This window comes from Megalops cyprinoides, chromosome 8 (genome assembly GCF_013368585.1).
Source record: "Megalops cyprinoides isolate fMegCyp1 chromosome 8, fMegCyp1.pri, whole genome shotgun sequence".
In the NCBI taxonomy this organism is placed as follows: Eukaryota; Metazoa; Chordata; class Actinopteri; order Elopiformes; family Megalopidae; genus Megalops; species Megalops cyprinoides.
Window position 1 is genome coordinate 22,070,358 of NC_050590.1, and position 25,581 is coordinate 22,095,938.

General features: G+C 39.0%; 1 protein-coding gene across 2 annotated transcripts; it reads left to right on the top strand.

Annotated features, from left to right (window-relative positions):
- Positions 1-1,239: 1,239 nt before the first annotated feature.
- Positions 1,240-23,875, top strand: LOC118781956 (anoctamin-5-like). 2 transcript variants are annotated; one of them, XM_036535123.1, is made up of 22 exons: positions 1,240-1,468; positions 4,015-4,082; positions 5,213-5,269; positions 6,458-6,499; positions 9,260-9,367; positions 10,758-10,826; positions 11,914-12,198; positions 13,254-13,373; positions 13,939-14,054; positions 14,783-14,917; positions 15,846-15,951; positions 16,675-16,735; positions 17,335-17,486; positions 17,661-17,741; positions 19,155-19,383; positions 19,903-20,072; positions 20,215-20,312; positions 20,850-20,980; positions 21,921-22,126; positions 22,249-22,451; positions 22,705-22,810; positions 23,352-23,875. In XM_036535123.1, the coding sequence occupies exons 1-22, from the start codon at positions 1,393-1,395 to the stop codon at positions 23,583-23,585; spliced, it is 2,853 nt and encodes a 950-aa protein (XP_036391016.1). In that variant the 5' UTR covers positions 1,240-1,392; the 3' UTR covers positions 23,586-23,875. The 2 variants fall into 2 exon arrangements, with proteins under 2 accessions (XP_036391016.1, XP_036391017.1); XM_036535124.1 differs by lacking the exon at positions 5,213-5,269.
- The last annotated feature ends 1,706 nt before the right edge of the window (positions 23,876-25,581 follow it).

Consider the following 25,581-nt stretch of genomic DNA (forward strand, 5'->3'; position numbering starts at 1 on the left):
AGATTGTTGTTGATGATATTACTGTGGTGTCGACAGTATGTTTCCAGTTGTAGACAGTCACATTTAAAAATTCAAACAAAACTAAAAACAGACTACATTTTTCAATCACAATTGAAATTACAGTTGAGTACAATAGTCAATCCGTTGTTCTCGCTCTCTTTCACACACACCGAGAGAGAGAGACCCACACACCCTCGCACAAACAATTCGGCCTAACCAAATTATAAAAACACAAAAAGAAAACTATCTGACATATTGGATTGAAACAACAAAAAATCAAAGTAAACTTCAATGCTATTTGGCCCTAAACAGAGAATACACTGTAGCAGACTACCTGTCCACAGTGTCTAATACAAAACAAAGGAAAACCTTGACCAAGTACAGACTAAGCAACCATAACCTGGCTATTGAAAGAGGCAGATACAGACAAACCTGGCTGCCCACAGAAGAGAGACTATGTACCCATTGCAGCCAGGGCATGATAGAAACAGAGCTCCACTTCTTGAGTGAATGCTGCAAATTCAAAGCTATCCGGAAGAAATTCTTTCCTGAATTCAAAACCATCTACCCAGACTTTGAAAAGTTTGAGGACAGTAAGGTTCTAAGAATATTACTAGGAGAGGAACAAGATTGTGCCAGAGTCGCAGCTAGGTATGTGGATGCCTGCCACAGAGAAAGAGAGTCACTCCATCGGTAAAACACTTCAAGAAATAAATACACACACACACACACACACACACACACACACACACACACACACACACACACACACACACACACACACACTCACACCACACACACACACACACACACACACACACACCAGACACACACACACACATACACACACCAGACACACACACACACACTTCTGTATTTGTTGTTTGTTTGTTTGTTTTAATGTATGTAGAAATGCTTTGGCAATACAAATGGAGTTTTTGTCATGCCAATAAAGCTCATTTGAATTTGAATTTGAAATTTGAGAGAGAGAGAGAGAGAGATAGAGAGAGAGAGAGAGAGAGAGAGAGAGAGAGAGAGAGAGAGAGAGAGAGAGAGAGAGAGAGAGAGTGTCTATAAATACCACATTTTACATTTTGTTAATTTTATGTTACAATGTTAGGTCTTCTCCGTGTTGCCGTTTCTAATGCGTGTGTTCGCCGGCTTGTGCAGTACGATTCGTGGATGGAAAGTGGGTATGTGTAGCCACTCCCCTTTAAGTGGCTAGCTCGACACAGCATGGTGAGGGGTATGGATTTTGTTCAACATGCAAGACCAAGCTTGTTTCTTGTCTAGTCATCTGACAGCTATGGACTTTGGCAATTGAGGACCGGTCAGGGGAACAGAAGTCTTGCAGTCTTCCCCATAAGTTTCACAGTGGACTGTGTCGCTAAAATGAATCCAATATTCGTAAAGAACAAAGATGATACTGTTATAGAGATGCAAGGCACAGTGGACACCAGGAGTTCAGGTAAGTTTGGGGGGCAGAGCGTTCTAAGTACCAAGCGTCACCGTCACACCAAAACGTTGCTGGTGAGACACATGAGGTGGCTGTTGGTGACAAAGCTGGCCTATATAAGCTTATAAGCTATTTATGAGTTACACTGCATGTTCACCAAGGTTATGACGAAAGGTTTTCACACATGAGAATATTCGTATTTGTTCCCAGTTTTCCGAAGACATTCTAGAACGGAAGAAAAACAAAGTGGACGTGCATTAGGGAACCGTTATTTTGCTGTGATAATGATATTTTGCGGTAATAATTACAGAGACAGTGCTAGGAAATTGGAGACTAGGACTGTAATGAGTAGAAGAAATTATTAATGTTACCTTTAGTTCCAGACAGACTTGAGAAAACACGAGAGTGGGAACGTAGCCATGGGACGAAATATACCAGCAGGGCAGGAACTGGAGTATTCAGCTGTCACGTAGCCCTGTCAGAGTATGTTGGCTTGTAAGTGTTAGAAATATCTATGCTCCAGCAAATCAATAATGGATAACCTTTTCTAACCTTAACCAAGGGGACTACTGGTTGTTTCAATAATTAGACCCAGCGGTCGAGATGTGTAAAACGAAGAACATTTAATGTTAAACGAAGACCAAGTATCGAAACAGTTTCAGCCAGTATGTCAGTATGCAACCCGCTACCTCCCCTTTAAGTGCCATGCCTGCCGCACCGTCTGAATTCCTTAACGTCTAAAGATGGAAATGTGGTTGTCATGCCATGACTTGCTGGTCTGTCCTCCACTCAGTCAGCACAGCTAATAGTAATTGATTTGGGTTGAGTTTGTTTAAATCGGGTCAGCAAACTTTTCCAGGACCCCGCTGAGATAGAGTCACTGTTAAAGAAGTCAAAAGGGCCAGGAGGCAACAGCAGATTGATTGGTTTAGAAAAGAAAAGTGATGATTTAATCCCTAAGCATAGCAGAATATGAACAAGAACATATATCTATTGCCATCAGACACATTTTAATGCAATGCCCTAAAGTTGTTACATTACATTACTGGCATTTAACACAGTCTTATCCAGAGCAACTTGCATAAGTTACAGTTTTTTCCTCAATGTTATCCATTTATACAACTGAATATTTACTGAGGCAATTGTGGGTTAAGTACCTTGCCCAAGGGTACAACAGCAGTGCCCCAGTGGGGAATCAAACTGGCAACCTTCCGGGTACAAGTCCTGCTCCTTAACCACTATGCTACACTGCTGCCCTTGATGTAACATTATATAAACATTTCTGAATATTATGTATTTTAACTAGGTCTATGTGCATTGTATCAACACAGTGTTGTGGTATTAAATATTTGTAAGATACCTATATACCTTGATGTTAAGAAGCTGAACATTTAAGCTTTCCTCTTAGTGTGTGAAGCACACACAGAGGCTTGTTATTTTTGTGTTGCCATTAATTTACTTATGGTTTTCCACAAGCTGAAGCTGGTATGTACTATATGTGATATATAATATGATAAATCATTACAATAAACAGAGTTATCAATTCACAGTCACAATAAAAAATGGACCTAAGGATGTTTTACATTTTATTATATATGAATAACAAAGTTGCTTTCCACCCTTGTCTAAAATTATTAAAATACCAATCCTGGTCTGTTCGGATGTCATACATAATATTTTGAAAGTAGGACTCAAAATTGAAAGTACACTATATGGACAAAAGTATTTGGCACACCTGTTTTTCAGGGTTTGGGCTAGGCCCCTTATCTCCAGTGAAGGGCAATCTTAATGCTTCAACATACCAAGACATTTTGGACAATGCTATGCTTCCAACTTTGTTTGGGGAAGGCCTTTTTCTATTCCAGCATGATTGTGCCCCAGTGCACAAAGCAAGGACTGTAAAGACATGGTTTGATGAGTTCAGTGTGGAAGAACTTGACTGGCCCACACACCTCAACCCCATTGAGCACCTTTGGGATGAACTGGAACGGAGACTGCGAGCCAGGCCTTCTCGTCCAACATGAGTGGCTGACCTCACAAATGCTCTACAGAATGAATGGGCAAAAATTCCCACAGAAACACTCCAAAATCTTCTAAGAAGAGTGGAAGCTGTTATAGCTGCAAAAGGGGGACCAACTCCATATTAAAGTATATGTATTTGAATACAATGTCATTACAATGTAATGGTCAGGCGTCTGAATACTTTTGTCCATATAGTGTATGTTCTTTGCTGAAACATGGCTCCTAACTACAAAGTATGGCAGCCAGGAAATTACATTCAGTCAGCCATGGGGTGCAATTAAGATGAGAACCAATTTGTCAATTAATTTGTAAAGGTGGAGGAATGTGTGTTTCCCCTACTTTTAAAGAAACCTGATTTCAAAATGGCAATAAATTTGTCATAAATAATTTAAAAACTCATAGGCCTACATCCTTTCAGGCTTATAAAACACTATGCAAAGTCTCCTCAATACTAAAAAAAATGAAAAAATTAACCTGTTGGTGAACTTCAGGTCTGTCTGATGTAAAATTTAACATGTCTTCTATCTGTCCTGTAGACGACAAAGATGAGTGCAGTCTAAACTCCATGTCAGACAGAGGGCCCCAAATTCCAGAACAGAATGAGGTAAGACTCACCTGTGCTGTACTCTTTTTAAAAATGATTTAAAGTGTTTTGTAGCAGTTTTGGACAAAAAAAAAGAAAGAAGGTATTTTTACTGTCATATAAAAGCAGTTTATGTTTCCTTATTATGTATAAAGATAATGAATGTTCAAAGCTTTTTTTTTAGTATTTTCAATACAAAGCAGGAAGTGACCGAAATAGATTCCTTTAAACAAAATGCCTCATAAGGGATGGACTTGAATTGAACTATTCTGTGAAAAAAAAAAATTCTTTCCAAATTGGCTATTTTAACTTTAAATTAATGTATGAATGTTTAAAGATCACTGCTGGTCATATATACAATTAGTGTCCTGGTCCCAGTTATGTTTTACATTATAGCAGAGTCTAAACAAGATATTCTTTTGAATCCTTACCACTGAGCTGTCAAGAAAAATTCAGAAAAATGCTTCAAGCCTGATACCCTAAGAGCACTGAGAAAGTCACTTAGTGTGAGACACTCCTGTTTATTTTTTTTATTAAAATTATTATTATTATCTTTTCCTCTTGTTGCTTCATTGATTAATAGTGATACCCTATGATCCTCTTTCAGAGGTGTCTGGAAATTCATCAGTATCTTAATGACTGTGAAGGGGTGATGAAGGCAGGCCCCAAATGTCTTTAGCCACTAGTACTGTCCCTGGGTCCACAGACACTCACCTCTACATCTCATATTTGTCAGTGTGTGTAGTATGTTGTTCCATTCTTCTATTTACTGCTTCTTGTAAGGATTCTGACCAGGCATAGAACTGTGGGATGTGTTCTTTAATGGGTATAAGGGTATTGTCAGGGTGATTATTCCACTACATCAGTAAAGTTCTTTATGAGATATCAGCCATAGCGAGTTGTGCTGAAAAAAAAAAGTGCCATCTGTATCTTATTGATAGAAGTAAGAGTTCACATGGCTGTCAGAGAAATTACAATAAAATAGAATTAATTAGCCCGACTGCCTTAACCATCTCCTAGTACCGCCTCGGTACATGTTTATTTTGTCCTTTATATCACATTAACAATCTTCCTTAACAGCATCCATGAACCTGTCCTTTCTCTCCACCCCTACACTAACTTGCCTACATCCCTATCTGCTCAACGCCCAGGCAACTCAAAGTGAAGAGATAGCTGAGCCAAAACACCTTATGTCTGGTGTCTCTGGGGTAAGAAGTGATGGGACTACTGCCGCACATGTGCATTCATCTGTGCATGTTCATGTATTTTCTCAACACATGGTCACCTCTAGAAGAAGTCATAACATCTGACAAGGTCTGTTAACACCTGTTTGTGTGTGCTGACATGCCTCTTGTATGTGCTGTTGTATCAGAGCTAAGCAGAGTGTCTGCTATAGTAAGGGACATGAGAGTCTAGTATGGTACCAGCCTCTTTGAGTCAGGAGACAAATTTGATTAGTTCCCTTCCGTGGAACATGGTTGTTGTGGGCAGCAGTGGAGCATAGTGGTTAAGGCACAGGGCTCCTGCCCAAAAGGTTGCCAGTTTGATACCCTGCTAGGGCACTGCTGTTGTACCCTTAGGCAAGGTACTTAACCCACACTTGCTTCTGTAACTATCCAGCTGTATAAATGGATAATGTTGTTTTTTTTTTTTTTTTTTTTTTTTAAAGTGTAACCTATGTAAGCCGCTCTGGATAAGACCATCTGCTAAATGCCAATAATGTGATGTCTTAATCTTTGTGAGCTATTTTTTTTGTCAGAAGAGTACTGGGTTGTTGTAAGAATCTGTGTTCAAAATCCACTTTGATTTCAGTGAGAATGTTAATACCCATATGCAGGAATGGGGGCTGATGAGTGTCCTTAATGCAATTCCCAGTGGGAAATCAGTGGAAGACTTCTTTTCATGAACAGGATCATACATGAGTATATTGGAGATAAAAAAGTGTCTATATAGTGTATATATCTAGTTGTTGAAGAAACTACTGATACTCATATGACTCATATTGACTCATAATTCCTGTGCTTGATTGTGTGGCATTGTGCATTCAGATATGGTGAATGATTTTTGCAGATATTTTGTTGGTCATATTGCACTTGTTTAACCATAGTGACCAAAATTAATTGGTTTAACATACTGGGACTACTAAATTTATCTGTGCCTGTGTCTCTTGAAACTAAACTTATCTGTGTCTGTGTTACCCCTGCATCTGAGATGGCCTCTTTAGAATGCTGTTGACAACAAATTGTGCAGTGCTTAGCCTTTTGTGGAATTGGTAAATGCCTGTGTATGTGTGTGTGCATGTGCGTGCGTGTGTGTGTATGGAGGGGTGTCATCCTCATGCCATTCTGTTATGTTGGTGCCCCACCCCTCTCACTGTCTGCTCTGTTGCTCCACAGATTTGGAGGAAGAGAGCACTGTTCCTGAAGTTTCGCTCAAGGGTATGGCCCGGTAAAGGCAGTTATTACACTGCTCTGCTAAGGAATGTGATTGTCTCGGAGTGTAATGTGACAGTCTGACCCTCACTTCCCTCCTAGACCAGCAGAAACCCTGTCTACGCCATAAGATGATAAGGATGGTCAAATATTCTCTGCCCTTATTGGGCTTTCTTAGATCAGCTAACCACATCCTTTCAGAATTAAGTATTAAATCAGTTGAAGAATTTGCAATTAAAAGGACAAGAATGTAACAACAACAGATGGAGTTCAGTAATGCATTACAAAGAATCAGTGAAACCTGATGGCACATTGATGAAACCAAGAATCACAAACCTTGGAATGAAAGGGTGCATGCAGGACTCAGGGAAATTTCATTGAAATGTCCTTGGACCAGATAATGACTTTTCTCAATAGTTTACATCAAGATTTAAGGATTTTCTTAAGATTATTGTGATACATCCCTTGTCTCTTTTTCCTACAGTTTTCATAAATGGGGTTTTCTGTAATTCAGCTCCCATTGACCACAGGGCAATGTAAAATTGGATATATAAAAAGGGGGAAAAAGTTGACTGCTAGACTAAGAACAAACTACAAATACCATTAGTAGTGAAAACATCTGACACTGACCAGTGAATGAACGAGCAAATTAAAAATGTCTCCCCCTGGTTAAAAATGAATGGTTATTAAATGGGGGTATCTTTGCGCCATATTATATCCATATTGCTACAATTGACAGTTAACCTACAATTTAATATTAAATGTCAGTTGAAAATCAATCTAAAATTTAAGTTGCACTTCCTTGAAAGAAGAGACAAATTACATCTTTCAGTTCATGGAGATGAATTGCATTTTCTTCTAGATGTCGCCAGTACACTGCACTCTCTTGGTTGAAATGAAACACAAATTCTGTCTGTAAAATACCAGGCCTGTGCCAGATTTCTCTCGCTCCAAGACTTAAAACTCATATGTTGAACAAAAGCAGCTTCAGACCTGTGCTGATATTGAGTGCACCTAAATTGAGCCAGTAGGAAGCCCCTGTATTTTTTCCATATTGTGAGATTTCTTTCTAACAATTGTCGTTTGCATTGAAAATTGTCAGTGGCTGCATACCTATTCCAGCACATACTGTCATTCAGCAAATGTTGTCCAGACAACAAGACAGTAAGACATCAAGGTTTAACAACAAGAACAGGCCATTCAGTCCTTCAGTGCTCACTACTTTTCCCATAAACTACAGTGCATCTAGCACTGATATTTGTAAGCTCCTGTATAATAGGATGGGAATAGGTGAGGGATATTCATAGAAAAACGCTGTGAATCATGACTTTTTCAGATTAGATGGGCTGGACCAGTCGCGTAATTAGAATAAATGATTATTCTCGCGAAACAGCGCAGGTTGTCTGTAATATGTGTGCTTGCGAAAGCTACAACGTGATTGTTTAACAAGGATGGCATTTATCGATTTAAATTATGTTAAATGCTCATGACACATCACAGCTTTTGTGAGGTCTGTATTCTAAACGTTATTGTTCATTGCACTCAACCTAACCTAAAAGTTTATTCTCAGTAATTTAAATCCATTTAACTAAATTTAGCTCCATTTTGTAATTTGAATTTTGTAACACAAGAAAGCTATAATGTGAAACATTTAAGAGAAAGCTTTGGGATTACTTGCCACTTAATTATTCAAATAGCCATCCTTGTCAATTAATCAATCTCATGCTGTAGGTTTCGCAATAGCACACAAATTTCAGACAATCTGCAGTGTTTCATGAGCATAATCGTTTATTCTAATTATGGGACTGGTGTTGATTATTCTTTGAATTATTTGTTTTATTGTTAATCAAGGAGGATAAAGGGGAACAGATTGAAAGTAATGATAGATAAAAAGGTAGTGTTCGGGCTTCCCCTGTTTCCAGCTCACCCGCTGCTACTGGGCTGGACGTCTTTTCATTATTTCCTCAGTATTCTTTGGGATTATAATTTAACAAAAGGATTTTCATGTTGGTTATGTTTATTTGTTAAAGGCTGTCATAATATTTCTCCCTACTATGAGTGAAATAATAATGGAACAGAAGACCAACACACAAATGTATAGCTCACCAAATAAGTGATTAATATTATAAGTAAGTAAATGGACAAGGTTTCAGACCAAGTCTGTTCTTTGCCAGTACAGAAATTACAAAAGCACACAAGGGCGGACTGTGTGGCTGGACCCCCAGTGCAGCATCCTCTCATTTCTGTACGCATATTGTCCAAGAAGAGTTTGTACATGGACCTGTAGTAGTAGGAGACAACTGTCTTTCAGACAGCAGGCAATTTTATCCATGCATATACTGGTTATATTTAGCTTTTGTTATTGCACTAGCATTGGCAACATGTCCCTGTAGCCATCCTATTGTTAAACACCACTCCAAGCTGAGGCAATGGAAATGAGAATCCAGGGTTGCATTCCAACACCCTCTAGCACTTGCCATGGATACTGGATCAGTAGCCAGCAATAGGACCTGGTGCATGATGCCCACTTTATCCCAAATATCATTTTTCGGTCCTGTTCCGGTGTTTATTTTCAGACATCTTCATAACCTAGTTCATTTCCAGTTTAGTGTCGGCTTAACTGATTAGTGTTGGCTTAACAGTGCATGTCTACTTTACGTGTATTTCCTGTAGAAGAATATTTGATATTCATCTACAACGTGTCTGAAATACTGTAGTTGTAGCTGTTTGTATGCATTGTCATCCTCTCTGGCTGTCTTCTTGCAGATTGACAAGCAGCAACAGAGCAAAGACTCCGTTTTCTTTCGGGACGGGGTGCGAAGGATTGATTTTGTCCTGTCCTACACAGATGACAGATGTGATGAAAGGAAGCAGGTGAGCCAGGGCTAGGGTTTTTATGTACAGTCCCCATCTTGCTTGCTGTATTACATTTACTTGACAGATGCTCCTATTGAGAGCAATGTACATTTTACCCATTAATACATCTAGATATTGACTGAGGCAGTCCACCCTGGAATCCATTCAGCAACAATCCTGATGCACAATTAATAGAATTCTAACACAGTAGAGCAAGTAGTGATTGTGACTTATGAAGTTAACTGTACAGTGTATATACAGTTTATTTACTAGGAGCTTGGACATACAAATCCTTTGTCCATATATGGTACAATTTAGTCCTCTGAAAGTGACCATTGGTCAACAAACTAATAGGTTTACCCCTAGAGGTGGGATGATGTCATGTTTGTTTGTTTGGTTGCTAGGAATAACAGTCCAGACTGCTTGGATCTGTGAGAGCAATGCACACTGATCTGCTGTGCTGTAGCTCATTTCTGACAGTATCTTGTTTTCATAGATATTCTGCAGTATGTATGAAAACAACTTGGTCATGGGGAAAACATGGTCTTGATACTAGAACACCTGAATCTATTTCATATGAAGATATGTTTGCTAAATCTCATCATATGTTTTGAATGCCCATGAAATTAGTTTCTTAAAATGATCAGAATCCTTGATATTTTGTTCTCACTCAGATGCTGTAGCAACACATGTACACAGTGGTGAGTGGCAGGCTGTCATGGCAGAAGAAATACCAGATTATATTACCATTTTGTGCATATTTAATTATTTATGCTTAATGCATATGCTTAATGCGTAGCTTACCGGGCTACATTACATGATAGATGAAAAGGGCAGCTCAGAGTAATTTTATATAAGGTATATTCTGAATGCACAATATCTCACACAGAATGCCTTATGCATCCTGCCCCTGCACAGCTAGCAATAGGGATTATTGTTTTCACATTTGTATAGCATTTTTAGCTGAACTTCACAAATGAATTCCCAAGTAGGCAATGCTGTAAACTGATACTTTTTTCAATTTTTCCACAGATTATGGTATTTCTACTTTGACATGCAAATTGTCTTACATTACAGATTCCCTTCATTCAAAAGGGAAAATATACTTTCCAGGTTATCATATCTTAAAGCTGAAAACCAAATATTATGTCATATTGTTAGCTTTATGGTCCAACAAGTAAGTATTTTACCAAGCAAATCTAAGATTTAGAAAGAAAAATAAAAACCCAATGTAGGCTGGTAGAGTGGGTGAATCACCCACTGCTTTTTATTGCTCAGCCTTTGTGTATACATTTTCAGATCAGATCACAATTGTAAATGAGACTAGAACAGCACTTATTCGGGACCAGGATGGGCCTGCTAATGACCTGTATCATTTGTGTGTATGTGTTCATGTTCATGTCTATAGGAAAGGAGGAAGGAGTATGAGGCCAATTTGGAGAAGGCAGGGCTTGAGCTGGAGATGGAGGACAAATCGGTGAGCTGTAGGAAAGGAAGAGAAATGCCAAGATGCTATCCACAGGATCACTGTGTAGCAATGTATCACATTACGTACACATAATTCATACCCATTATGGGTCAAAGTAGACTGAACACTATTCTTGTGATAAGCCTACTGTTTGACCAAGAATGATAACACATATTATGAAACTAGTAAAACTTTTAAGAGAAAAGCCCAAATGCCCAAGCCCAAGCCATTCTTGTCTGTTTTCAGATGGTGTGTTTTCACAAAGTCTGATTCGGCAGAAACAGCTATCACTACATTTGCTGAAAGCTCTTCTAAAAGGTTGCAGAACCATGTAGCAGCTAAAGATGCAGTTCACTTTCAAATGATTAATACATGTTTGGTGTAACTGGGGCATTGAAGAAATGCTGAGTGATGTAATTCTCTTTAAAAATTAATCTTCATTAACTGACACTAAACAAAAGCAACACAAACAAAGTTTTGTGGTGCGAAAGCAGCAAACTCAAATGATACATGTTTGATTTAAAGATGTGTTGTTTATGGGAATCCTAACTTGAATGAGTTGTCTCAGGAATATCTTATCTGTGAAGGACAGGCATACAGTTTTTATCATGCATTGAGAATGCAATTCAGTGTATCAGGACTTGGCAATAAGGAGAATTTGGCACTGGCTCACTGGGCCATTAGGTCTGAAAACTTACTGGCCCACTAAGGTGCTACACTGCACATGTGAATTGATGCTTAATGATCTGCAGAATTTTGACCAGATTTTGGAGCTTAAAGTGTTTATATCAGGGTCTTGTGTCTGTCATAGCAACTGTTTAGCTAGCTCTGATTCACAAGGGCTTATGCATAATCATCTTGTTATTGCTTTTCTCTAATGACAAAAGTGAATGAAAGATATGGATAACTGTCTTCAATTAGCTTAAATCTATAAAAGCTGTCCTACTGATGTGGGGTAATTAAACAAGAACCAGTTATGATGTAAAAATCATTACAGGCATTACAGCAGCATTACATCTTAGTATGAGCATAACCATATATGACAATGAGTGTGATCACACATGTACAAGAGTAACACACATTTTTCTGCCAACAGGAGTCTGATGATGGGAAAACCTATTTCTTAAAGATCCATGCCCCCTGGGAAGTGCTTGCCACCTATGCCGATGTGCTGAAGATTAAGGTTCCCTTTAAGGCCAATGACATCCCCAGCACCCGGGATATCACAGTGCAGTGGCTCTTCAAGCCCTTCCAGCTGCCAGATGATGTCATGCATCCAGAGCCTGATTATTTTACTTCAGCCTTTGACAAGGAGAAAATTGACTTCTTCCTCATTGACAACACAGAGACCTTATTTCCCCCCTCCACACGCAATAGGATTGTAAGTCCCTTGGCAAAAACAAACACATGATTTTCTTTATAATTTGAAGTTCTGTTAACTGAGAAACTATCCTGTCTGGCTTATTTTGCTGAATATCAAATAACTATGGGGACTAGCTAGCACAAATATGTTTTGGTACCTCATTTGCCAAAATGGAAAAACTAAAAAAAAGTTAGTATCAGCATCTGAAGTGGATCAGTCTGCAAGGTTTTCACTTTGAGATTTGTTAAGTGAAATCTCCCTTTATGAAAACCAAGTTGAATATTACCAGTAATACTACTCTTCTTCCAGGAATAATTCAGATCTGTCCCTAATGATAGATTCCAGAACTTTACATGAGGTGTGAGTTCACCTGTAGTTACCTGGATCGATGCAATCTTATATACCTTACATCCAGTCATAGGACACCATATCACATTATAGACAATTACCTATACATTTTGGTGATCAGTAACAGAATGTGCTAATCAATATTTTTGTCATCAATTGTTTTTAAAATAGCCTCCCACATTCCTTTTCACTCATCACAATGAGCACAACTGAAGTGCAACTGAATGGCGGTTCTGCAACTTTATCTGTTTCATAGACCATGCCAAAAGGAGCACAACCTTACTGGCTATACTCCCCTTTGCTCAATTGGTGCCACACAAAATTTGGGCTAAACAAAGTCCTTCATACATTGAATTAATGAGGATAGACTCTGTAAAATTTAGAAGTGAGCATGGAAAACAGTTAATATGATTGCAGCCTAAATCTGCAGTGATGAATTAACAATAATAAATTCATTATAATCTTAATAACAATGTTCCAGCTCATGGAATGAACAAATAAATTAGTTCAACAGAGCCTATAATCAAATGGAAAAAGCTGATGTTAACAGCTCTGCACATTGGTACCTAAAGGGGTATCTTTAAATGCTTCTGTCAGGTAAGATTCTTTTAGAGAAGATGAAAGGCCACAAAAAACATTATTTAGATTATCAAGTTACCTAGTCAGCTTAGTGCTTATCTTACATGAAAGAATTATGGTTTCTATGGTTTGTACACTCCTCACAGGTATACTACATTCTGGCCCGCTGCCCCTATCGCAAAGAGGATAGCAACGACAAAGACAAGAAGGGCATCAAGCGACTGCTGAACAATGGCACCTACACCTCTGCCTTCCCCCTGCACGATGTAAGAGTCTCAGTAACACACTTGATTGGTCCAGGCCCAAATAATCAAAACTCCATTTCACACCACATAATTATCTAGCAGCTAACTCAAAACAGATCCAAGAACAAGGGTGGTTATATTTTCTTTTACCTTCAAGTGGTAAATCTACCTAGCCATACCATTTCAACCCTAAATCCACACATTTTAGTAGGCTAACTAGCCAACACATCAGGAGCAGGAACTCATCAGTGCAATCTTTATAGAAGTGTCATTTGAATAAAATGAACACTGTACCGAAGTGCCACTGATACCATATAGTAACATGAATGGTCAATTGGCCACATTGATTTGGACATTCACTTCTTACTACTTCTATGATACAAAAATATACTCTTCACTAGTTTCTCATTGTGGGACTGTTTTTTTTAGCTATTCTCACACTGCCTCTCTGTCTAAAAGTGCATGAATTCAGGAGTGGTCAATTGGATATTCAGAGCCATGTCAGTCCCTACAGAAGAACTCATATGCAAAATGAAGTTTTTCCATAAAGCATGAGGCAAAACAATGCTCTTATCTTTGTGTGCAGTGTAAGTACTGGAAGAGAGCGAGAGATCCCAACTGCGAAAGTGAAAGATACAATTTATACAACCACTGGGCCTCATTCTCCCGCTTCTACAAGGAGCAGCCCCTCAACCTCATTCGGTGAGGAACATCGGCATGAAACTGACTGGACTTTTCACATATATATGGATCCCTGCATGCCAAGGAACGTGAAGTTGAACCAAATATTAGGGCTATATTATGGTGCTGACCAATGTACTGCATATAAAACCATAGAAGGAAATTTTCAAAAAAAACTCCAAATAATTCATAAATAAGAAACCACAATCAAACCAATAGTTCTACAGGTTCTTTCTGCTCTCCAGTCACACACCTGTATGTAATATACCGTCAATGAAATGTGTTGTAATATATTGAAAATATGTTGTTCAGTCCAACAATATGTAAGTAAATGCATTTTACAAGTACAATTAAAGAGTAATAATGAAAATTTACTTAGATCATATTATCATATTGTCACATTGTGTCATCATATTGCATTGTTGTAATATTAAATTGTCTCCTTAAAATATAACTTAAAGGGAATACAATTTGTTACATAATCCATAATATATGAACATGAGATATATGTTGAAATATATGCTGAAATATATTTTGAAAATACTTGATAAATACACTTTTGGATTTTATTGAGAATATATACATCACTTATTTTACCTGCTTAATTAAAATATATTTTAAAGATATACTGTTGGAAGTACAAATGATATCAATGGCACTAAGCTACCAGTTAAAAGTAGAGGAATTAATCATGAATGTGGGAGCCAGATAGGCATTCATACTTGCTATCTGATGTGTGTTGGTATCAGGAAATACTATGGGGAGAAGATTGGGATTTACTTTGCTTGGCTGGGATTCTACACGAAGATGCTCCTCTTCGCTGCTGTTATGGGTGTAATGTGTTTCATCTATGGCATCCTCACCTACCATGAGAACACCTGGAGGTAGGTCCTATGAAAGGGTTATTACATTGGACAAATGGGGATTGTTCTCTGAAAAAAGATTTTTGCCTCATTATGATTGTGTCATTTAAACTCAATATATAATTAAAGATCATTAGTAACACAAAATATAGACCTTAAGAACCCAACTTGTAATCATGGCACTAATTATCTGCATTTATGTGCATATCCAAATGCAAAACAACAATGGGCCGCAGTCAGAATACAATAATCTATTCAGAATGAAAATTTACAGCACAAACTAAGTCATCTCCCCATATCTTCATGCACAATGTAACCTAATTAACATCAGTAGACCCACCCACTCAAATTAGGCTAAATCTGTCTTTAACAATGACACTCTTTACACGTTTGTAGCCACCTGGTGCAGGCCTTAAAATATCCCTCTCTGTGGGTTCATTATTGTATACGAAAGGGTAGCTTCCTTTGGCTCTCACCTGGGAGAACCACAAATGCATTGCTTTATCAAAGTTCTCATCCTCAACTTTTTGAACAATGTGAACAATTTAGACTTGATCTTATCGTGGTCCCTTGTGATGTCAGAAACAGTGGCAATCCATATGTTATACTCTACTTCTAGGGTGCTAAGTCCTATCTCCCCATATAGTTATTATTTCAAGTTTTATTTTTATTGACATTGTTACTAGTTAACATTTAGTTGCCACTTTGAATTGTCAGTTTTCTGCAATTATTGCATAATTCTGGTTTCATATGGTTGTCTGAGGTGTTTGTAACTGTGAGGTTCACCTCGTTGAGGTTCCACTGTTATAAAACTGGGACTTAGTATAATCACCACCATTCCTAAAAACATGCAAATGAAATGCTGGATGATTTTACTGTAGCAAGCAAATGTTGATTCAGAAGTCATTTCGGGCATTTTTGAGGACTGGCCTCTCTCTACCACCTGCAGTACAGAGATTTGTGACCCTGAGATTGGAGGCAACATTATAATGTGTCCATTGTGTGATCAGAAGTGCGGCTACTGGAAGTTAAACTCTACATGCAACTCCTCCAAGGTGAGTGAATTGCACTCTTAACTCTCTCTAATGTAAGGCTAGAACAGGGCTGACTGCCCTGGTTCCCCAGTTTTCTATTATGCGTTTTGATAAGCCAAACAAGATCTGGGTATATTAGCTCAGCCTGCTACTGTTACATGTGCAGACATATACACAAGTGAGCTCTACGTAGACTGTGCAAACTGCATGACTGTATATTTCCTCAGTTTGTGCTAAAACTGAGGATATAAACTGAGGAGCACAATGCCATCACTGATCACCCCTGTCAATTAATGAGAGGTTGCAAGCTGAAGTGTACATAAAATAGGGAAATACTGGAGTCTGGCATTTCAGGAAAGATCCTGACTTAGATTGCGGGCTAAGTCCAGGCTGCCATCCCGGTCTTGTCCAATGACACATGTCATGTAACAGTTGAACATGAAACTCACCCCACTGCAACAACCTGAGTAGGAGTGCAGGGCAAGACAATCCTCTGGAACATATTCGAGCCAGTGCGACTACTTTTCATGCAACAAGTCCCACATAGCACCCAAAGACAGACAGAAGTGTGCAAATAAGCCCCTGGACCTACCTTAGTATCTTTCAGGTGCCCCAAACAAGTCATGTTGTGACAGGTGAATAAGTGAGACCTGTGTGTCTAATGTTATTCTTTTCAGAATGGTACCTGTCTGCTACTTTACTCTAGTATACTTGTATTTTTAACCTATCTACTTTGTCTTTCAGTATTCACATCTGTTTGACAACATGGCGACAGTTTTCTTTGCCATATTCATGGGTATTTGGGGTGAGTAGCTACATGAACAAATAGCAGTGCATATCTTTCCTCTGCCTGTAGACAGACAGTTTAAGCATAAAGAGTGTAAAAAGCCTGGGACTCCTTTCCTCCATTCATATGCATGCTGTGGTATGTTATGGTGCAAAAATGTGTGGGTTATAAAGTTGGGAATTATGTGTGCACACAGCTTTATTGATTGCATTATTGTGAGGTGCCCATCTATATCAGCCTATATGTCACAAGAAGTAATCAGAGAATAGTAAACTATGTCCCCATTCACCCCCTGTGCAATATGATTGAAAGGCAGGAGCTTTCTCTTGACCTACACAAATTTGGTGGATTTACCTCTCTGTGACCTGACACTTAAGATTTACAAATTATACTTGATCATTTCTCCATTGACCAAACACAAAAATGGCCTATTTTTTATTCAATGGACACCTTTCTGGTTGTGTAATCTTCTGAATCTATTGTCATCAGCATCCCATCCTCCATCTCTAGTAGCACACTGACATCTTTGTGTGGTACTAAACTGCTTGTACATTTTAGTATGGGTGTGTGCCAAAGTGTAATATGCTCAGCCTCCTGCTCTAATCCTGCCCTCATAGTGACCCTGTTCCTGGAATTCTGGAAGCGGCGGCAGGCTAGGTTGGAGTATGAATGGGACTTGGTGGACTTTGAAGAGATGCAGCAGCAGCTCCAGCTCCGGCCAGAGTACGAGAATAAGTGCACAAGCCAAAGACTCAATCGTGTCACTCAGGTAAACCTCTGGAAATCCTCCTGTATTTAAAATGAATTGTGGGGGCAACTGAAGCTTAAATTTCACAACTAATCAAGCAATGAATTTTCATAGTGCATTTTTACCATGGTGTATTGTCGTATTCATATGATTTGAATAGATTGAACAATCATTGCAGCCCATTGTCCATTCTAGGAAATGGAATGGGTTCTGAATAGGACCACAGCAGATTTTATTGCAAAACTGCTCCTGTGCTGGACCACAGTGGTCCTGTGGGTAAGACTGGCAAGGGAGGATGAGTGAGGCCTGCATGAACGAAGAAGATGTGTCTGCAGTGGCCTAGATGAAGAGGTGCATTAAGGGGAAGTCTGGAGTGGCAGCTGTTGGAGAAGGGACACCTCTGGACGGTAACATTAAGGCTGACTAAGGGGATGGCAGTGTAGCATAGTGGTTAACGAGCAGCACTTGTAACTGAAATGTTTCCGGTTCAATTCCCCACTGGGGCACTGCTGTTCTATCCTCATTAAATGTCCAGCTGTAATAATGGATAACATTGTGAAAACCCATAATTGATGTAAGTTGCACTGGATAAGAGCATCTGCTAAATGCCAATAATGTAATGTAATGGATGACTGACACACACTCCTTTGTTTATGAAGGTCATTTATGGGTTTAAAACTATAAACATTGACTTTGATCTTCTGAAAATCCTTTAAGGATCTCACTCAAATCATGGCATTTTTCTTCAGCAACTCTCTTCAGTTGTTAGTTAAAGGAAAAATGATATGCAAAACCATTTTTTAAACTGGAAACTATTCATATTGGGTGAGTTTTTAATATATTAAAAAAGTCCTTTTGCTGCAATGGGATTAAAAAGGTCAGAAATTGTATTCTTCCAGGTAAAATGGTCATTATGCAAGATTCTAGGTGTGTGTCCAGAGTGGTCCACCCCTGCAGGTAGCACACCCCAGGATCTAACTTGGTGTCCAATGCTAACTTGGTTGCATGGGGTCCCTTGGTCAGCAAGGTATGATACATGTGGCTATTGACTGAATTTTCCATGCTTTGCTTGGTCACTATGTAGGAAGTGGACTACTCACCCCTAACAATTGTGTTTGCAGCTCAGTGTCCGAAGTTATATTCAGGGTGAGCATTGTCTCTTACTATTATTGTGCCACCTTTACTATTATCATTGTTGTCATCCTCATCATCCTTATCTTCTTACTGTTATTACCTCATCAACTTCATATTTGTAATCATAACATCTGTGTGTGTAATACATGTGAGTTTTGCTCAAGGGATCAGTTCAACTGTAGGTGGGGCTCTGCACTGAGGAATGATAATACTGGCACCTACTGCAACAGCATGCCTTAAGCAGCACAGACGTAGAAACAGTGCATGGCTGCATGATGCTATTATTCTGTTTAAGAAATGAATCCCATGATTGTTTGTATTAGGGTCATGTGATCATATTTTATATTATTTAAAGTAAAAATGGAAGCTTCTGCAGTCTACAGGATCCTGCACTTGTAACAGCATCACAAGATGCTCTATTACCCATCGCATGGTTACAATATACACTCAACACAGACAAACAGACATTTACGTATACATAATCATTTGAGTCATTTATATTGTCCATGACACCAGTGAGCTTGTATGTGGAACATGTGAACTCATCCCCCCTAGGTGGCACTCATCATTGCTTGTATCATTGGCGTGATTGCATATCGGCTGGCTGTGTATGCAGCCTTTGCCAGCATCATGAAAGAAAGTCCCACGAATAAGCTAGAGCTGGTTGGATCCCTCATCACCCCACAGCTGGCCACCTCCGTCACTGCCTCCTGTATCAACTTCGTTATCATCATGATTCTCAACGTCACGTATGAACGTGTGGCCATCTGGATTACTGACATGGGTGAGATATTGCTCTTTTTTATCTGTCAGTAAATGCACGTTCATTTGAAATAACAACCAGCACGAATAAAAGGCACACGCCAAACAGAAACACTAGTACATACCTGCAGTCAACTAATTTTAACTTAGCCAGGCAGTGACAAGCACAGAAAAGGGGAAGGTGGCTGCCAATTAAAAGTCCTTGGGTAGAATTCAATCTTCTAACAAAGCACTGTATTTTAATAACAATTTTAAAGTGCTACCTTTTGTTCTTACACATCACTGGAAATACAAAGCAAAGAGCAAAGTAAGTGTTACCTTTTGTTCTTACACATCACTGGAAATACAAAGCAAAGAGCAAAGTAAGTCACAATGACTTTTTCCTCAATTTCATCATTACCAAAACTCTTCTAGACATCTCGAACAAGGGAATCAAAGCTGTGACCAAATATCTTGTTGACCCACTATGAGATCCTGCTCCTGCCCCAAATGGAATTTTGTGTTATTTATACAGAAAACCTACTGATTATTACTTCAACAGAAATCCCAAAGACCCATCTGGAATATGAGAACAACCTGACCAGGAAGATGTTCCTCTTCCAGTTTGTGAACTACTACTCCTCCTGCTTCTATGTGGCTTTCTTCAAAGGAAAATTTGTGGGCTACCCAGGCAACTACACCTACATGTTTGGTAAACTGAGGAATGAAGAGGTATTTTAATTTACGCTAAGCTCTTTTTCCTCCCTGCTCTTCATGCCTATGCTTATTCTAGTGTGTGTAGAGAAAAGGGAGATCAGGTTTTGGGCCAGTGTCAATTTTTGGCAGTAGAACTAAACCCCTATTCTATTTGCAGTGTGACCCTGGTGGCTGTCTGATTGAGCTCACCACACAGCTGGTGATCGTGATGACTGGCAAGCAGGTGTTGTGCAACATCCAAGAGGCTCTGAAGCCGTACGTATTGCACTGAGTGTCCAAGAGGGGTGGATGGGCTGCAAAGAAACTATTAAGTGTCATATAAAAAGATAACTTTTCTGGGTGCTGTGTGAGGAACCTCACATGTGCAGCTCCCAAGAAAATATTGAACATAAACGTTGTTCATCAGACTCCTTAGCTGAAAATAAGACTATGAAGATATTTGGTCATCATACACAGGAGCAAGTGAATTTGGAAACCATTCACTTGCTGCTACTGTGTACAAATCGATTGATGCAAAGCAGGTGACATGATAACCAGAAACCCATTATACTATGGGAGTTTCAAAATGTGTCCCAGTCAAAACCTCAGGTTGTCCACCACTGTTCTACATGTAGAATTGGGGGAGGTGGGTCATTGGATCCAACTGTTGGTTTGTATTCAACTCGCATGGAAGGCAGGGCAATTTTATGTTTCTATGTGGCCTAGTCTGCATTAGCCTTCAGTGACAAAAGGTAAAGCCATCAAGTAACTAGGCAGGTGCTTGTCTCACTACCCCTAAATGCCTGTCCACAGATGGCTGTGGAACTGGTGGGCTAACAGGAAGGCATGTAATCACCCAGAGAGTCTCTACAGTCGCTGGGAGCAAGACCGTGACCTGCGAAATTTCAGCCAGCTGGGCCTTTTCTATGAGTACCTGGAGATGGGTGAGAGGAACACATCATGGATTTACACATCAGCGTTACCCATTCATGGCACACATAGGAATATGTCCTATAGCAAGCATGAGAATAGATCTGCTATTGCTACCCTTTGTACTTCTACAAGTACTTCCACTCCTATATATACCAGTTCCACTCAAACATTGTGTTGTAAATCAAACATATGGATAATATGTTTTAAACATGGTGAATATAGGTGAAGTGACATAACTATTTATATCTTAAAACAACATTATCTATAGCTGACTCTTGACTCGACAGCTGACTAATATAACTGTACTTGTACTTGTACGTACAATATACAATATACATTGCCTCTACCCTATCTACCTCTACAATTATGTCTTATAGAGGTCATACTGCCCATACTACTAATCCTACTAATTTTTGCCATTTCTATTGTTTTATCTACGGGGGGCAGTATTCACTTAGGGAAAGGGTATATTTAGGTACATTTGCTTATTTTGTACCACCTTTTTTGTCTCATACTTCAGTGTGATATTATAATAATAAGCATTCAGGTCTAGTTGCCGTGGGTTATAGTTTGGAGTATACATATAAGGCTTTCTGTTGTTGATTTCTGTCCCACAGATAATTTTAGCTAGCTGGCTTGCAAGCTCACAAGTGGGATATTTGCAAGTCACCACAATATTAGTTAGCTAGCTAGTGAGTGTCTTAACACATCAGTGATGATTGCTCCTAATTCTAATTATGTATTGCAAATGTTAGCTAAATTGCAAAACTCCAGTAAATGACAAGTACATAGCATTTACATTGTTGTAGGATTCATATTTATAAATTTGTTGTATGAACTGTGCACATGACTTAGTATCAAACCTGTCATGGAAATTTGTGTGCTCTTGCAAGACTGTCTTGCTTCCACATTTCCCATGCCTCAGTTGTATTTTCCTCCTCACTCTGACAGTTATCCAGTTTGGTTTCATCACATTGTTCGTGGCCTCCTTTCCGCTGGCGCCCCTGCTGGCCCTTTTAAATAACATTATAGAGATCCGCGTGGATGCCTGGAAGTTCACCACGCAGTTCCGTCGGCCTGTGGCTGCCAAAGCTCGCAATATAGGAGCTTGGCAGGAGATCCTCAATGGAGTGGCCATCCTTTCTGTCGTCACCAATGTGAGCCTCCACTTGTTTATGTGCCTGTACATATGATTTTGTGGTTTATACCTATCTTCTGCAGTTTTTCTTGTGTTTATGGTGTCATCAGCCCCCCTCACTAAACCTGCCCCACTCCTTAGGCGTTCATCGTGGCCTTCACCTCTGACATGATTCCACGCCTGGTGTACTTCTATGCCTACCACCCCGGCACTGAGCCCACCATGCAGGGCTACATCAATAGCAGCCTGTCAGTGTATAATATCTCAGAATTCCCCGAGCAAAATCTGCCTGATGACGACGAGAATCCCAGCTGGTTCAAAAGCTCCATCATAACCACCTGCAGGTCAGACCCACCATGGGCAGGTTTGGGTGCATGTGGTATGATTGTAAGAGAGAAAGCATTGTTGAATGTGTATATACTGAGTATGAGTCAAAAGGGAGGAGAGAGGGTTTGTGTTTGTGCATGTGTATCTATGTATAAGACTTTTTAAGAGAATTTGAGTATGTGTGTTTTCCTTTCTGAATTAACCAGGTGCATGCAAGTATTAAGTGTAAGCTTTCATTGTGCCGTGATACCATGTCACATGGTGTTGTAGATATCGTGATTACCGCTACCCCCCAGGCCATGAGAAGCAGTACTCCCACACCATGCACTTCTGGCACATCCTGGCCGCCAAACTGGCCTTCATCATTATCATGGAGGTACAGCAACCTGCATTGTCCTCCCAGCATCCTGAATTTCTGGCTGGGGCCACGTATTACACTAATATTCCTGGATTTCAGAGGGGCCTTCTATCACACTAATGTTAATGCTGGCCATCTTCATACCTTTTAATTTCGATGGGATACTGTCTGTTCTACTACAATATATTTGTTCTTTTATTACATAATAACAGATTTTATTTTTTACTATCCTGACATGACTCTAATTAAGGTGTTTATGGCAGTAGTTTCCATTCCACATCATATTTTCTCTGCTTAATTATTACTCCAGTTTGTCTTTGCAGTGTAAGTACTTGTTATTCAATTTGTAAACTGGCAAGTTACGATAAGCAACATTCAAAACCAGGATGACTTGGCTATTGGAAAACATAGGTGCCTAGATTGGTTTGTACTGACTAATCATTGATGAGATAATGGTACGTAATGGTCTATTCAGTGATAGAGTTCAGGATCCATTTTTCCAATTTAAGAATGGCAAAAAAATAACCACTGTTTGACTTCCTCTGACATTCTTCCTCAGCATGTGGTTTTTGTGGTGAAGTTCTTCGTGGCCTGGTTGATTCCAGACGTACCCTCTGACGTGAAGGCCCGAATCAAACGGGAGCGCTATCTCATACAGGAGTACCTACACAACTATGAAGTGGAGAAGCTGAAGGTGCAGCTGAGCCAGAGCCACAACCAAAATAACCCCAACTCCACAACCCCAGAAGCTGTTGTCATTGAAAAACGTGAGGTTTTCTCTGATTACATGTGACACTTCTCAATCCACAGATCTGTCTGAGTGGAGATTGGAAAGCAAGAGTAGAGTGTCAAAGCAATGCAAAGCTTAATTAAAGATGAGATCTATCTATCTACCAGCATGCCCTCCGGCTACATGGCTCATAGCGCTCACTGTTTGCTCTCTGTTGCTAAGGAAGTTCACAATAATGAGAATGACACTGTGCCAAAGGCTGGCAGATGGAGAAGATTAAGCATGTAGCATTTCCAAGATACCATCTCAGCTGTAAGGTTTTGTTCTAAAATTTAAAAATCTAAACATTCTCAGGTAAATGGATACAAAAGAGTCTCTGTGCCTGCCACTGTTTTATTTATTACATTTTGAAATGTTACCTGATTTATTACATATTACAGTAATTTGCATTGACATTCTCTAAATATTACTTCGGATTATGCTGCATAAAGATGAAAATGTAGTTTAAGCAGCTATTTAAAGTGTGAGAAATGGTGAAAAGCATGTGTACATCTCTGCAATCGTCAGTTTTCATCAGTTTGGCAATTTAGTGTTTTTTTTTTAATTAATGTCAATGTAATGCCATAACCTTTTTTTTCATTATTGTACATTGTATATAATAAGTCAAAAAGGTTATATCAAAGCTTTGGAACTCTGCAAGGAAATCATGACACTGCAACTACAGTGCAGAAAACACTCTCACATCTGACCAAAAGCACTGTGGTAAGTAGAAGACAGAATATACTATTAGAAATTAGTTTCCACACACTGTTCTTTTCAAATCTTGAGTAAAAAGCTGAGTTTTTGGTCTCTAAAATTTTGATAGAGCTTGTTAAATCTGTTAGATCAAATTAAAAGAGAATTACCAGTTTTCTAAGATGCGTAATACTGACGATGAGCTGTGCACATGTATTACATACTGTAACAATAGGCCGACAGTCCTCAAAGATACTACTTTAGGCTGTCTGAGTGAATTTTGGAATCCTTGGCATACCACTTCACTGAGCACTGATGGGGAAGCACACTTGGTCTTAAATGGTGCAGTACTACTTTAAAAATGATTTCCCTTCTTTTTCAACTTTATCAACTTGTATAGTCACTTAAAACATTTTTATCTGGAATATCACTTATGTTTGAAGTAGTCCTCCACAGGACCTGACAAACTGAAAGTTGTGTGTTTGAACCATTTTAGCAACAGACCTGTTGGATGGGAGTGAGTATTTGGGCAGTGAAGGGAATTGGGGACAGCATCTGTTCCATATCTGTATGTGCTGTGCTTACGCTGAACAGGGTGCAATGCGTAGTGAGTAAATGCCTTTTAATGTGTCTCTATTTATCTAAGTGTTAGAGTTAATGAAAGCTCACCTGTAGTGCCTAGGCGGTTTCAATCTCCTTGCACACGGAACAATGTGGATCTTTTTGTTTTGTTGTACTTCTGTTTACTCGCCATATTTGTGGAGAGAAAGGCATTTTTCCCTTTGAACAGAACACTTAATGAAAACTGACTTGCACTATTCAAAGCAAACTTGCCCATCTAATTGGTCTTATTACACTGTTTTATCAATTTTTTGAGGTAAGATGACAATTGATTATTTGGACTGGAAAAATTGGGTATTACACCTGTTAGTAATTCCCTCATTAGGAAATGCATTTAAATTATCTGAAAGTACATTTGTGTAATTTTTACTGTTTGCATAATTTACTAAATCACCTTCCACTGTAGATGCATTACCTTTATATCCAGTAATTTCAACTTCAAGCTTAAAAATCAAACTTTACAGTGTGTTTAACTGAATGTATATATTTATTGTAAAATAGGGTTTGACATATCTTATGTTTACACATTAAAACTGTGTTGATGTATTTATTCTCTTTTGTTTTCTGATGCATCAGTAATGAATTGACCCTTTTTTGTTTAAAGTAAATAAAGGGTACAGTTATTACATTCCCATGGTTTAATCCCTTTGTCAGGGTGTTATGGTGGCCACCTTCAACCTCACTTTGGAGTGTATAATTACAG